Genomic DNA, 16508 nt, shown 5'->3' on the forward strand with positions numbered 1-16508 from the left:
GAGTTTAAGCTTCCAGAGGGTCGAGAATGATTTGGTGATGACCTTGTTTGCATGTTGCTCAAATGTAAGCTGCTGATCAATAGTTTCACCTAGAATCTTTAGAATGTATTCGATGGAATAAGATAGTTGATTAATAGTAAATTAATTGAAAGGAGTAGAAGCAAAATGGATTGGTAATGACCAGAAACTTGGTTTTATCTCTGTTAAGTTTAAGTTTGAACTCAGATACCCAAAATTCCATAACGTTGAGTCCAGATTTGATTTTGATCAAAATTTCAGAGATGCATTTCCTAATATAGTGACATCATCTGCATATTTGAAGATTCAAGCCTGCTACCCAAAGGTGGCATCATTACATTGAATAGTATGGGGAAGAAGGGGGATCTACTGGGCACCCCACAATCAGAGGTCCATGGAGGAGAGATAGAATCAGCCATCTTTACTTGGTAAGGTCTGAACTTAAGGAAAGCATGAAACCACCAAAGGACATTCCCAATTAATCCAAAGTGATCTAATATATTTAGTAGTATGTCATGGTGCATGATAACCTTTTGAGGAATATTTAGGTTTCTTTTACATGAGGCAACCTATTTTCTTTGGATTGCAGTGTTGTATAGTAACTAAGGGGGTCTTTTACTAATTACTGTACTTAAGTAAACATTTTGTCACTTGTACATGAAAATAAGTATGGGAAACATTTGTTACTTTTACCAAAGTAATAATTTCTCCATTGTTTACAACTTTTACTCAGTTACACCTGATGTTTGCAGTTAAAAGTAAAAGCAAAAGTGAGACGTAACTGAGAATTCCTCAGTAAACCAAATGAAAACAGCAAAACCTGGAATAGGATTTTGCTATTGCAAACCTTGTCACGTAGTGGATTATCTCATCTTAAATGTTGCTGCTCAGTGAATATAGCTTATGAGAACAGTGGAGTTGTCTGTGGCTGTTGAACTGGTTACTGGCCAAAGAGGGCAGTGATGAGTTGGATTACTTTGAAGCGGCGATGAAGCTGAAGCTGGTTGCAATTCTTGGTGAATAGACATATGTCTCTGCCATAACAGACTGCTGGTCATCCCATAGAAAATTTTACACTGGGATGTCTATCTACCGGATTGATAGAGTCTATAGAAAGGAAGTCTGCTCATCTGGCCTTGAGACTGAAGGGTTCCCACACATTTGATGCTCTTGCATCAGTTCTCAAAGATATTCAAACAGAGTTTGCTATCAGATGAAAAATTGATAGATCAACAACAGACAATGATTCCAGCTTTGTGAAAGCCTTCTCTGTAATTGGAGAGCATGAGGATGATAATAAAGATGAAAATGCAAGTGATGAAATAGACCACAACACTTCTAACATAGATGATAACGACAGTGATGGCAATAAAATATTCTTTACAATACAGAAATCACGTGTTTAAACCAGAGATTACTTTGATCAATAACTGTAGACCCAGTCAGAAGACATCAGTATAATTGCAGCATGGTCTGATTTGAAGGAACTTTTCATCAGACTGAATACTTCCTGCCAGTGCAGTTGTTGAAGGCTGTGCTGGTTTAATGACTCACAAGCACACTGCATAAGTGACAGTCATTTTCAAAATTTAGTTTGGATTGAATGTGGAGCAATAAAGTTGTTGAGATAAAAACATTAACAATAGTTGCATTTCTTTGTAGTTGCAGTACTTTTACTCAAAAAGTATTATATTAGGCAATAACTTTTTTACTGTTACTTAAGTAAATTTTTAATATGTTCTTTGTTGTACTTTTAATTAAGTACTTTGAACAACACTGATTTTTTAGTACAGAGCTCTGGGGCTGCCTGTGAGCAGTACAGTAATATACTGTAATATTCAGTAGAGAAGGGCTTCATACATTCTGGGGCTGATGCAGAAAGCTATCATGGGTGGAAGTGCATGATTTGCAAGATGTCTGCACACAATGTTATGACTGCATGATGCAGAGAAGTGTTTCCTGCAAAAATCGGAACTTCGGACACTGGCACACAGCATATTAAAATGAATGGTAATGAGGCTATTAGCCATTCAGCCTCAATGCAGACAAGTACACAGAAGACTTTAAGGCATGCCCAAAGCTAGAATTTTAACACCAAGTGTGAGGAGGGTTAGAAGGGTTAGTTGAAAGGACTTTGTTCTCTTTTCAGGCAGCTAAATTAGGTAAAGACGTTTTTTCTTTGATTTTATAGGTATCGGGGTATGCAAGTTTTAGACATTTGCTTAAAACATCCTTGTTTCCAAACTTTGTTAGGAATTGAATGTATTAATTTTAACTGATTATGTTTCTTTGATTGTCATTCAATTATGTGTTCCTGGCTTGTCCAGCTTCTTGTTTTGTAATCCGCATTGAACTGCAAGGTATTACGGGCTATAAAAATAAATTATTATGTTAATGCCAGTTTGGGGGATTTAGTGCTAGGTTTTTAAAATTTTGTTGTAAACATAACAGGACCCACAACTTTTAACACACAATGTGATGTGACAGCTCTGTGCATCCCAACAGGAAAAAACAAAACAAAACACTTCTGCACGTGAACTGGAATTTTATTCTGCACATAAACACCAGCATTGCAAAAATGTATGTGCAAGAAATTTTTGCAAGGCTGTTATTTATCCACAGAATAACATTCCACCACACCCCCAGATGTGTGCAGACATTTTTATTTTGCTCGGTAATGCACACAGCACTAGCTGCCCTCAGTGCACAACCTTGTGCGCATGCATCGGGTAGGCTTGCTCTCATTAGCAAACAATTCTGCATGCTTCAAATTTGCATGCCATTAGCTTACTGTCAAAGCAGTGTGCTCAGCCATCAGTGTGTGGCTCTAACATGCAGCTTTCTGCATCAGCCACCCCCCCCCCCCCCCCATCTGTCCAGTGGCTTCTGCCTATCATGTTATCTTTAACCCTTCTCAGTCTCCAGTTATAGCCCTCTCTACTACTGCCCTCTGTGTCTGTCCAAGATATTAGTTTGAGGAATTTCAACCTTTCCTCTACAACTTCATCCTTAAGCATTTCTAGGGTTTGAAGCTATGATGGCAAACCAGGCACACTATAGTTGGACTATCAGAATTGTGCCACCACAGTACTGATTCTCTGAATTAGAAGTCGCATGAAAAATTAGGTGCTGCAGTAAATGTCTGCAAAATGGAGACTGCTATTCCCATTTTATCTCCAGTCTCAGAAAACAGACTATACATCCAAGTCACTTCAACATTTCTGCAGTTTTATGTGAGTTTTCACAATCATCTAAATGTTAGAGATGGTATGACTGTTGCATTCATAAGCACACATTTAAAATACATTAAGAGAGAGCACAAAAAAATATAGTACAGGTGATTATCTGAAACATATTTTGCCAGCATCATTACCAATCACAGGCCTGCTAATAATTGAGACAACCAAATTCCCCGTGCTGAAGGCAGAATTTGCACAAGCTGCTGTTTTCTTTTATTCAGTGCTTTTAATTATGGAACAGTCCTGATCAAGAGGAGAAAAGACATATAGTTAGCACAAAGCAATACAAAAAACAGAAAAACACAATCCTCTGACCCCCCACCTCACAAGAATAACCAAGCTAATTAGGAAAACCTAAAAGTTCATTTTACAGAGAGTGTAGCATAACAATAGGATGTTAGTTAAGAAATAACCATTCCCCTATATAAGGTGCTGTTATTGGATGCAGAAAGCTAATGGAGCGGTGTTAAACACTAAAAGCTCCTTTTGCTACAATCTAAGTTAATACAACTACTGCAAAGGTTTCAGGGAGGAAATACTTATGAAACAGTGAACAAGAGAACATCTAAGCCATTATAGTAGATTGGATTAAAATGTACTTACCCAGGCCACTCAGATATCATACATCTCCATTATGTATGTTTTAGGCACTAAGCCAATTGCTCCCTTCATTTCTCCAACCCACCAGCCATATTTATTGTATTCCTAATACAAAAAATTATATACAAAGCAAACCTTTACTGTGGTATAAATGCAACATAGTTTTCTTATGCAATTGTTTTTTATGGATGTTCATGTTATGTATTTTCTGTAACATGTTACAACAAATGTGTGAACTCAGCACAAACGTGCCAGTCTTTCTGTTTCATACACATGAAATGTTGCAGCTTGGCAGACAGATTAAAAGTATTTGCATAAAGAGAAGACACATTTTTATTTGCAACTAATATCAAGTGGAGTTAGCACTTATGGCAGGAGGAATGTATGAAATGGATCATATAATAGCCCTCAAATTTTACATAGGACGGAAAAAAAAGAAAACATTATGGGCCTGATATTTAAAGGGGCTTAACCGCGCTGCACAGGCTACCCGTTGATATTCAATGGCACTTAACCAGACAGTGCTGTTGAATATTGTCTCTAATTAGCCACTGTGCAGCTGGCTAGTCAAAGAGTGGTCAATGGACAGAGTTTGGGCACAGCCACTACTTAACCAGTTAGTGGTGATATTCAGTCCACATATCGCTTAAATAAGCAGATAAAGTTAGGACAGCAAAAAGGCTGCTGAACTAACTGGGCACCGGTCTGAATATTGGTTACTGCCTGGTTCACTTCCTAGTGACCGCCAATATTCATTAGGAATGAATCTCTGTGCCATTAAAGGTAAAATTTGCTCTTACCTGTTAAATTTCCTTGTGACAGAACAGTGGGTTTTTTAAGCATGTAAAACTGTCTTAATTATTTCCTGAAGTGTATTTCTCTAGTTTGACTAGCAGGTGGTGCATGTTTATGTTTTGAAGCTGTTGTAGAACCAAGCCGTTTTCTTTGTTTAAGCCTTTTGGAAAGGCAGTCTGCAGTATACTTTTTAAGACTTATTGTTCTAGGTTCTGATTGGCTTAGGAGCTCAATTTCATTTGGATTTTACTGTTTTTTTCCCCAGTCTTAGCCTGGGAGAAGAGAGAGACAGATCTTTTTGCTGAGGCCCTGTGATCAATTATATTTGATAATCTGTGAGCGGCATATTTCCTGATCTCCCCAGGTACTTTTTAGAAAGTAAACAAATGTTTAGATAGTTTTATAATTGATCCATATTTCAGTTACCTGTTATTGTTTGCTGATTGCACTTTTTCTGTTTCACTGTTCAATTCTTAAGACAATAAAGAATTTTCAGTTGTTGACTATGCCTGTCTGGACTGACAAAGAATCCTGGTGGTTTGTGTGTTGGTTCTGTGAGTGTTTTCTGGGAACTGTGGGGCCACTGGGTGTGTGGCCCCCAGTAACCTAGAAAACACTGGGGATAATTTGAGAGCGGGATACTCGCCCAGAGATGGCTATGATCCAGTTGGTGGAAGGAGGGTGCTAGTGTAGAGCACAAGCAGCTGATGCAGGTGGGCCTGAGCTGTGCTGGGTATAGACCCTCTAAGTGGCCACAGGTTAACCCCAGGTGAGTGGCTAGGCATTTCATGACACCTTGAGTCCTGCAAGGCCAGTCCAAGATGAGTGGGGTATGCCTCTCAACCAGCAGAAGCGAAAAGCACTGGCATTTCAGTAATGCTTAAACTCAACCCATAGACTATAGGCAACCAATGTAGCTTCTATAATTGTTTACTACTTACTACTACTTAACATTTCTAAAGTGCTACTAGGGTTACGCAGCGCTGTATCAGGACTTGATATACTGCCAAATCAATACAGGTCAAGGCATGTAACATAGTTTTGTAGTCAAATGCTTTGATATTAAATATCTTTGTTGCAGATGCAAATTGTGGAAAAAATAGTCTAGTGCACTGTTCTCTTTAAGCTGAGCGGGAGTCCTCAATCTATAGTTCTGCCAGTGGGGGGTGCTGTTTCACTACCACATTTTCAATAGTGGGGGGACAGGAACGCTCTACAGGGACTCCATGGAACCTGCCTATCCTTAGCAATTGAAAACACAGTACTGAAGCACCACTCCTCACTGACAGCAATGCAGCTGTAGAACCCCAGCTCAGCTTAGAGGGACCAGTGGTTTAGTGCTCATGTGCATAAAGTATATTGTCTTCTGGCTGTCAAATATTTTAAAGTGCCCAGTATTATATGTCTGTTAGAGGACAATTTGTCACCTGAAAGCAAAAGTGTTGTATGTTGGCTTAATATGAAAGAGAAAATAAGAAGTGTTTAATGTGATTATAAATCACCAATAATATATCAGATTTACATTTTTTAATGTAGTAAAGTATAAAAACAACAATTTGGCATTTAAGAAAATCATACAGGAATGTACTGAAATATGTCTCTCTCGTTTCATGCACAAATTGCACACACAACACTTTTGCTTTCAGGCAACAAATGACTTTCTCCTCATACTTCTTTCTGCTTCTGCTTTCCAACAAATTTAGAGGAAACCCTGCAGCCTAAATGCTGACAAAGCAGCACTTTGTAAAGTACTTTTTCTCCAAATATTGAAGAAAGAAAGAAGAAACAGTTTCTTCTCTGTGGACCTTACAACAACCAAGACAGAGACTTGTATTCCTTACAGAAAACATTGTGAAACACTGTAAAAATCAATTCACCTATGGCCAGGAACAGCCAGAGTTTAAGATTTAAAAACAATCTTAAAACGGGGGATTTTTAGACAAGGTTTAAATACAGCCAGAGAGGGAGTACAGGGGGGAATCAGCTCAGGAAGGCTATTCCAGGCATGTAACACCGGAAGATGGAAAGTATAAGACAGGGAGTTAGAAATGGAAGCCCTATTGTTCTATGAGGTCAATTCATTAAAGGTTGCTTAATGGCATACATGATCAATAGGATATTATTTATACTGCCTGCACAGCTGCTAGGTTCAGGGGTACATTTTACCTCTGAAATTTGCACCAGTTTTCTAAGTGAAAGTACATGCATTGCATAGTCTGAGGTGAAGCACCTGAACAGAGAAGGAGTGTTTAGAATGAAAGGCTGCGAGCATGTTTTGTCTGATGGTCATCTCCATCTGTACATGGTCGCCTATATTGTTTATTACATTTGAAGTCAATAAAAAGGTGCTACAAAAAAAACTACACACATATGTTCACTTTGAAATTTATCAGGTTATCAATAGAAATCAAACAAAATAAAACATGGAAAAGAAAATAAGATGATACCTTTTTTATTGGACATAACTTAATACATTTCTTGATTAGCTTTCGAAGGTTGCCCTTTTTTTCCGATCTGACGAAGAAGGGCAACCTTCGAAAGCTAATCAAGAAATGTATTAAGTTATGTCCAATAAAAAAGGTATCATCTTATTTTCTTTTCCATGTTTTATTTTGTTTGATGTCTATTGATAACCTTAAGAGTGGACTAACACGGCTACCACACTCCTCTAAATGTATCAGGAAAAGTACCTGTGTACATTTACAACTGCTAATTTGAGGGGATACATTTTTTGTGTGTGAGTTTCAAGTCCTGCCCCCAGTAACACCTCCCACGGCAGTGGGTAAAAGTACCCATACTATGAGCATACTGTTACTTGCATAAAGGGTGGGCTATTTTATAAAGACCATTTCTATGGGAAAAGGATCGCTTGACCCATGAAAATCACCCTTAGTGACTCACAGGAAGGGTTAATTTTATAGCAGGCTGCCTACCTAGTTCTTTACAAATGCACATAAGTTATCTAAAGAGAATTTATTCACATATCTGCCTTTAAGGAATAACTCCTGTACAGTAGGTGCTCACACTTACACCAGTTTTGAGGCTCAAGCAAATATGCTCACACAAAATCACACATGTGGTTTAGTCCTAACTCAGGGGCACCTTTTACTAAGCCGTGTAAGCGTCTACACGCGCCCAACGTGTGCCAAAATGGAGTTACCGCACGGTTACTGCGTGGCCCTTGTGGTAATTTCATTTTTGGCATGCGTCTGCTACGCGTGTCCGGAAAATATTTTTCATTTCCTGGCGTGTGTCAGCTACACATGCCAAGTGGCATTTGGCACACAGAGGTCATTACCACCCAGTTACCGTGTGAGACTTTACTGCTAAGGTCAACGGCTGGTGGTAAGGTCTCAGACCCAAAATGAACGTGCAGCAATTTTGATTTTGCCACATGTTCATTTTTGGCAAAAAATTTAAAAAGGTTTTTTTTTTTACAGGAGCACTGAAAAATGGATTGGCGACACTACCGTGAGCCATTTTTCAGTGCACCTTAGTAAAAGGACCCCCTCAATCCCCAGGATGCTTAAGTTTGAGTCAGGTAACATACGCCACAAGCAGGCTGTTTGTACATTTATACAAATTTGTAAACACCTAATTCTGGGGCCCTTTTACTAAGCTGCGGTAAAAGGCGACGTGTTTTTGACACTAGCTGAGGTCCACTTTTACCACAGTAGGTAAAAGGCTGTCTTTTTTCCTGTAAAGAAATGGCCTTGCGGTACCGCATCACCATTTTTTTGGGGGGGGCCATTGAGGTGGCGGTAAGGGCTCCTGCACTAACCTGGTGGTTACTGGAAATGGCGCATGCCGGGGGTGGGAGCTACCACTGGGTTCCTGTGATAGCCCGGCGGTAGTTCCAGAATGATGAGCGGTAAGCTCCGCATTGGGCTTACCGCCGCTTACAAAAAGGACCCCTCTGTGCATAAAACACTTTTATATCAAATCCCATTCCCTTTCCTTTTTACCCACAGATCTGAATTATAAATATACTCCCTAAAGCATGTGCTAGTTACTGACTACATACTATGGTCCAAAACCTTTTCACCTACTCCAGACAGTGTTAGGCACTGAGGGGGTCATTCTGTAACATGGGCACCAATTACACATGTAAATTTTTAGAATAATGGCATTTACATGCATGTGTGTGTGTGCACATATGTGTATAACCACCAAAATCCTGCTTAAGCACAATTCTGTAAAGATACACAATTTACACAGCATGTATTTGCAATGAGGGTGAACACATGGGCATAGCATAACCGGGATTCACAATTACGTATGTAACTTACAGAATATTATAAGTTACACTTGTATCTGCAGTAATCACCAGCTCGTACCTAACTTTTAAGTGCATATATACTTAGGTAGCATAGTATTCTATAAAGGAGGGGGAGGCGCTTATGTTCCTTTATAGATTAGGGTTCTACCTGGTACCCACCCAGTTACAGAAGTATGCACATACTGTTGAATGCACATACTGTAAATACTGTTGAATGCACATACTGTAAAAGCTACTTGTTGGTTGGAGACAGTGTGTTGGGGTGAAAGGAAAAGTTTTAAATGCTACCCAGAATGTAAGGAAAGGGGACAGAGAAGAGGAGTAAGACAGCAGGGAAAAAGAGGAGAGGGGAGAGGTGAATCATGAAAGGAAGGAGGAAGAAAGTGTGAAAAAGACAGTAAGGGAGGATAAGAATGTCCTCATATTTTCAGGTACAGGATAACATACTGTTGGATAAAGTGCCACTTTTCTCCCTCTCAAATGCTAGCTCTGACTGCACACCTTGCATTGGCCCTTTCAAAATCATTAGGACTTTGTTGGTTGGAAGGAGGAATCAAAAGCTAGACTGGGAGGAGTGCATAGCTAGCAGGTAGCGTGGGGCCTGAAGTACAGTCAGCAAGCACACAGCAGATGGTAGGGTCCTAAACATATGGGAAGAATTTGAAAAGAAATAGGAGCTAACTTCTTGTGGCTTTCTTCTCTCCTCTTCTGCTTCTTGCCCTCTGCTCTGTGGCTAATGGGCCTTAACACTGGACTTTTTTCCCCTCATTTACTTCCATGAGCTGACTGCTTTGCAGCAGCACCACTCTTCCACTCCCTCCCCCCACCCCCTCAATACCACTCACACTTCATTTTTTTGAGTGCTGACCACGAATTTTCCCCTCCTGTTCATCCTCGCTTTAGCGCTGGACCTAAACACTCTCAGCAGTCATGCTCCAATTATATTCATGCTCTATACTGCCTCCTACCCCCACCAATTCTCTAGACTCTCCAGTATCACTCTTTGTTGAAAAGACTAATAATTCACAGAAACTTATTGATTACTTCATTCTATAAACATAAATATTTAACAATAAAACAAATGAAAAATGAAAAAAACAAATCAGAAATAAATGCAAGGCACCAGAATCAGATTCCTCCTGGGCCTGCTTTCCCATCCCACTCAGCTCCCCCTTCTATGCCATCACTGGGATGAAAATCTTTTCACAGACAAGAACTGTCTCCAGACATTCCTGTCCTGATGATATGGTAACACAAATGACAATGGTTGACCCAAGGTGGTGTAGAGATGGCCTAGGAATAGAAGGAAAATCCACAGGAACCTAGCTGGCATGTGAATCTTCATTAAAATAACCTGACTCAGCTGTGTTTTGACTGATGCTTCCGTCAGGGCTCCTTAAGTACTGTGCAAACAAGTTTAGTATTGATGACAGGGGCATAGCCACGGGGGCCTGGGCCCCCCCAGATTTGGCCATGGCCCCGCTGACCCTTTTGACCCCCCCCCTTCCCACCGCTGCTAATCCTCCCCCCTGCTACCATCGGGTACCTGTGCTGAAGTCCTCTTCAGCTGGTCTCAGGGCCGGCGCATTGCTGCAGCTGATGTGGAAGCCTAGGATTCTGTTTCTGTGTGAGTCATCCTGACGTCCTGTACGTTGAACGTGCAGGACGTCAGGACGACTCACACAGAAGAAACAGAATCCTAGGCTTTCAGATCAGCTGCAGCAATGCGCTGGCCTGGAGACCAGCTGAGGACTTCAGCTGGCGAGGGTTGGGGACCCCCGCCAGCACAGGTACCTGACGGCGGCGGGAGACTCAGGGGAGGGTTGGCGGTGGCGAGAAGGGGGGGGTCAAAAGGTGAGGGGTGCCGGGGGGGGGGGGGTCAAAGGTGGGGGGGGGGTCCGTGGCACCGGGGGGGCTAAAATGTGTCCCCTCAGTTCGGGCTCTGGCCCCCCTCCTGCCGAAGTCTGGCTACGCCCCTGATTGATGATAATGCATCTAGTGCATTCCTCATACAAACAACGTGTTAAGAACATAAGAATAGCCATACTGGGTCAGACCAATGGTCCATCTAAGCCCAGTATCCTGCTTCCAACAGTGGCTAATCCAGGTCACAAGTACCTGGCAGAAACCCAAATAGTAGCAACATTCCAAGCTACCAATTCCGGGGCAAGCAGTGACTTCCCCCATGTCCATCTTAACAGGGGCGTAGCCAGACAACAGATTTTGGTGGGTCTAGGCAAGAAGTGGGTGGGCACCAAATGTTCTCCCCCTCCCCGAAGACCACCACAAAAAAAATATCTCAGCTGACATGAAAATGCTTCTTTCCACCTTGGCAGTCTGCAGCAGGCATGCGCTGAACAAACTGAGCATGCGCAGGTATCAGTATCGTGGAGAGTAGCGTTTTTGTTACCATCAGGGGGGAAGTCTTCAGCTGGCAGAACTTGGGATCCCCATAGCTACCGCTAAACGTGTGCTACCTTTGGGTGGGCCTGAGCCCTACGTGGGTGGGCCCTGGCCCACCCAGGCCCACCTGTGGCCAAGCCACTGCATCTTAATAACATACATGGATTTTTCATCCAGGAAATCGTCCAAACCTTTTTTAAACCCAGATACGCTAACAGCCATTACCATATCTTTCAGCAGCGAGTTCCAGAGCTTAACTATTCTTTGAGTGAAAAAATATTTCCTCCTATTTGTTTTAAAAGTATTTCCATGTAATTTCATTGAGTGTCCTCTGGTTTTTGTACTTTTAGAAAGAGCGAAAATTCGATTCACTTCTACCTGTTCTACACCACTCAGGATTTTATAGACCTCTGTAATATCTCTCCTCAGCCATTTCTTTTCCAAGCTGAAGAGCCCTAACCTCTTTAGCCTTTCTTTATACAGAAGGAGTTCCATCCCCCTTACCATTTTACAGGCCATGTTCCATGTGGAAAATGCTTAATATCAGGGGCGTATCTGGACTCCGGTGGTAGGGGGGGCCAGAGCCAGAGGGAGGGGGCACATTTTAGCCCCCCCCCGCCGCCACGACCCCCCCCCCATTGTCAGAGCCCCCACCACCACCAATGACTCTCTCCACCCCCCTCCCGCCGCAAACCCTCCCCCGCTGCCATTGCTTACCTTTGCAGGCGGGGGGCCCCAACCCCCGCCAGCCGAGGTCCGCTTCCACCTGCCGCTGCCTTAAAAACTACTTCTTCAGCCGGCGGGGGAACCCAAACCCCCGCCAGCCGCCCCGAGGTGTTTAAAGTTCATCTTCGGCCTCCGTGGCCGTGCTGCTGTTGATAGGAGCTGTTGAATCCACTTCGGCAGGTGGAAGCGGACCTCAGCTGGCGGGGGTTGGGGCCCCCCGCCAGCAAAGGTAAGCAACGGCAGCGGGGGAGGGTTGATGGCGGTAGGGGGGTCCAGGGCAAAATGTGCGGGGGCCCAGGCCCCTGAGGCCCCACGCAGATACGCCCCTGCTTAATATAATTGTTCCCACAAAGGTTAACTTTCAAGTGTCCATCCTGTGTGTGGGTAAAAGTGGATGCACAGGGGACAACTGTATAACTGGAGGCCTGGCAGGAGGCTGTTTTATAATGGGATGTAGGCGCCTACTTTCCTTTATAGAATACTAGCATAATATGAAAAACGCACCTATAATTTAGGCACAACACTTATGCCAGCCATGAACTGGTGTATGTGCACCTAAGTGCCATAGATACATCTGAAAATTACAGTATGCTGTAAGTTGCACACACGGACACCCACCTGTCAAATATGCACTATCCCCCGGATTCTAAACAGCGCACCAAGAGATCTGCGCTGAAATCCAAGCATATTCTTTAACAGCATGCATAACTTAATTGGCTTAACAAGCTAATCACTGTTGATAACAGCAACTAACAAGCAAAAATGAGCACTAATTGGTAATAATTAGAATTTGCGCACACAACTCACTAAGCGTATTCTGGAATGAACTGCACCTAAATTCTAATGCACGCAGTTCAAAAGGGGCGTGGCTATGGGAGAGGAAATGGGCGTTTCATGGGTATAGTTATAGAATATGGCCCAGTGCGTGTAAATCTACATGCATGGATTTATGCCATATTTTCATTGGTGTAAATGGTAGTTTTAGGCGCTGGGATATCAACTAACCGTATTCTATAAACTGCGCCTAAATCTAGGCACCGCTTATAGAATACGCTTAGGCGAAAATGTTTATTGTGTGGATTTTTTAGGCACCTTATATAGAATCTGGCCCTATGTAACCTATGTGCATATTTACAGAATAGCGCCTAAGCAGAATTTTGGCATTTAAGTGCATCTGTGCACACATACACATGCATATGCCATTATCCCAGCAAATTACAACTATAATTGGTGCATTATTGTTAGCGCGTACTGTATAGAATTGTCCTGATAGTGTAACAATGTGTGTGCTTTTATTCATGTTTGGGGGCACAGGTGGTGGGGATTGGACTGAAACAAAGTGGGCATATTTATATTTTCAAAAACACGTGTGGTGCTTTAGTTGAAGCATGTATTTGCACAAGCAGGAGATAGGTGCAGGCGTGTGGGAGTACTTTCAAGGTAAGGGTATGAAAATCAATGCAAAATCTGCTGATAAAAACATATCTGTGTATTTGCAATTGTACCCATAACCTCCCTTTCTACTATTGCCTGCTCAAGTTTTATGGCATTTCTTTCATTTTTTTTCTGTGAACCCTTTCACTATAATAATGCAAATGGGCAGCTAAGACATGTTTTCCAAACTCAGTGGAAACTAAGACCCATCACAAGAGAGTAAAGCATTTTCAATCTAATTCTTGCGTGCTTGGCATCCATATACATTCCCCACTGAAAGAGAAAAACAGAGTATGATTGCAGATAAGGACCCAAAGGCCTGCTTCATTGCTCAGTTTGCTTCCTTTGGCATGCCATAGGTTCCAATTGTGTTCTGGCATTTCCTTCACTGACTGGCCACCAAGGACCCTTTAAGCTTACTCTATACTTTCTTGAATTCTCTTATCGCTTGTGCTTCCACTGCCTGCACTGGGAGGCCATTCCATGCATCCACCCTCCTTTCCGTGAAAAATAGTTTCTAATGTTACTCATGGGTCTACCTTCTTTGAGCTTCTTATCACAACTCCTTGCCCTAGAGCTTCCTTTCCATTTGTTTGCAATAATCCTTACTTACCCAAGACAGTGTTGCTTGCATTTGAGAACTATGGTCATTTTAATTAAGTACATCCTGTCCTTAAGAAGAAACAAATGTAAGTTTCCAATTCCTTAATCATTAAACAAAAGGATCTCTATATTCACTCTTCCCTTTGCTATGATTTCTGGCTGAAGGTGGTTCTGCTTCAGAAGAGCAGCATATCTTAGGGTACCTATCAGGCTTATTTTCCAAAGTGATCGCCGGCCATTTCCCGACATAAATCGGGAGATGGTCGGCGATCTTTCAAAAGCAGTGAAATCGGTATAATCGAAAGCGGCTTTTTTGACAGGATTGCCGCTTTCCCGTCTCCTCGCCGGCGAAAGTTCAAGGGGGCGTGTTGGCAGCGTAGCGAAGGCGGGACATGGGCGTGCATGGACGTGGCTACCAGATGGCCGGCTTTCGCGGATAATGGAAAACAAAAAAGTGGCGTTAAGCAGTATTTCGCCGGGTTTACTTGGTCCTTTTATTTTCACAACCAAGCCTCAAAAAGGTGCCCCAACTGACCAGATGACCACCGAAGGGAATGGGGGATGACCTCCCCATACTCCCCCATTGGTCACCAACCCCCTCCCACATTAACAAAATAAAAATCAAAACCTTTTTTGCCAGCCTGTATGCCAGCCTTAAATGTCATACTCAGCTCCCTGACAGCAGTATGCAAGTCCCTGGAGCAGTTTTTAATGGGTACAGTGCACTTCAGGCAGGCAGACCCAGATCCACCCCCCCCCCCACTACCTGTTACACTTGTGGTGCTAAGTGTTGAGCCCTCCAACCCCCCCCCCCCAAACCCACTGTACCTAATTGTAGGTACCCCCCTTCACCCATGAGGGCTATGGTAATGGTGTAGAGTTGTGGGGAGTGGGTTTGGGGGGATTTGGGGGGCTCAGCACCCAAGGAAAGGGAGCTATGCACCTGGGAGGTATTTGCATACTTTTTAAAAATTGTTAGAAGTGCCCCCTAGGGTGTCCGGTTGGTGTCCTGGCATGTCAGGGGGACCAGTGCACTACAAATGCTAGCTCCTCCCATGACCAAATGCCTTGGATTTCGCCGGGTTTGAGATGGCCGGCATTTTTTTCCATTATCGCTGAAAAACAAAACCGGCGATCTCAAACCCGGAGAAATTCAAGGCATTTGGCCAGGCTAAACCGTATTATCGAAAAAAAAAGATGGCTGGCCATCTTTTTCGATAATACGGTTCCGGCCAGCTGTTGCGCCGCCGCCAAAATAGATCGCTGGCGACGTTCGATTATGCCCCTCCACGTGATATTTTTTTCTTTATGATGGTTATTAGTGATATTTATGAACATTACCTATTTCTGCCAGAGCCACCAGTCTCTAGGGAGTGGTACAGATGCACCAGTCCCTAAGGGGAGGGAACTGGTGCATCTACAAGAGGCAATGAACTATTACAGTAATATGATACAGCCAATTGTGTATTGTGCACAGTCTACTGCAGTGATTCACAAACTGGGTTCCATGAGCTCTTTTCAGGGGTTCACCAAGCGAGAAAGTCCGCCGACACCGGCACTCCTGCACATGCTCAGTTCAGACACCGACATAATTTACTGTTTTGGTAATTGCACATTGATGCCCTGATATGAAATGACTCCCATAGAGGACAATTTATTAACCTTAAGAGTGGACTAACACGGCTACCACACTCCTCTACTTAACCTACAAGAAATTTCACAGTTTGCTCAAATTTTACTTAAGTTGTAAATGAACTCCTGGCTCACTAGAATCCACAGCAAATTTCCACATGAAAATTTGTGTTCCTAGATGTGGGAATACAACTAAAATCTATAAAAACTTCCTTCTTCATAGCCATTGAGCCAAGGTTAAAGGATTAACAAGGCCCTATTTAAAGACTTCCAATTGGGCAGGGGGGACCCTTGGGACCTGTTAACCCCTCCCTCTGGCCCTGCAGCAGCCCCAAATATGAGGTCCTTCCCTTTCATGAGGCCCTGCTCTCTGAAAGCCTTGCATCTGTGTGGAAGGGAAAAGCCCCTGGTGGACCCTTCCCCCAGGTCTACCCTACATTAATATTTATCCAGAAGGAGGCAGGTCTGATCAGGGCTGTCTAAAGGGTGTGTGGGTGGTGTGGTCACACAGGGAAGAAAGGAGATGGAGGGGGGCACAAAACATGCTCCCCATCCATTGTCTCTCCTGCAGTGGCTGTGGTGCAGTGAGCAGAGTGAGGGTGCTAAGGGGGCGTGTTGCCCAGGGCATGATTCTTTCTCAGGATGCTCCTGGGATAGATCCCTGGTTGCTCTTATCCTACTGATGCCATCTTGGAAAGTGCAACAAGCTCTGGGAAAAGGTAACTAAAATCACCAGAGACAACAAAAAAAAAGAGAGAGAGATTTTAATGAATTCTGTT

General features: G+C 42.9%; 1 protein-coding gene across 1 annotated transcript in view; it reads right to left on the reverse strand.

Moving 5' to 3' along the window:
- Nucleotides 1–1676: 1676 nt before the first annotated feature.
- SKAP2 (src kinase associated phosphoprotein 2) overlaps nucleotides 1677–16508 on the reverse strand; it is a 479896-nt gene continuing 465064 nt past the window's right edge. Inside the window, exons 12-13 of the mRNA XM_030202306.1 lie at nucleotides 3861–3962; nucleotides 1677–3500 (exon numbers count right to left, since the gene is read on the reverse strand). Of these exons, the coding sequence (XP_030058166.1) occupies nucleotides 3870–3962 (93 nt within the window). The 3' untranslated portion in view covers nucleotides 1677–3500; nucleotides 3861–3869. The remainder of the gene's footprint in view (nucleotides 3501–3860; nucleotides 3963–16508) is intronic.

This window comes from Microcaecilia unicolor, chromosome 1 (assembly GCF_901765095.1).
Source record: "Microcaecilia unicolor chromosome 1, aMicUni1.1, whole genome shotgun sequence".
NCBI lineage: Eukaryota > Metazoa > Chordata > Amphibia > Gymnophiona > Siphonopidae > Microcaecilia > Microcaecilia unicolor.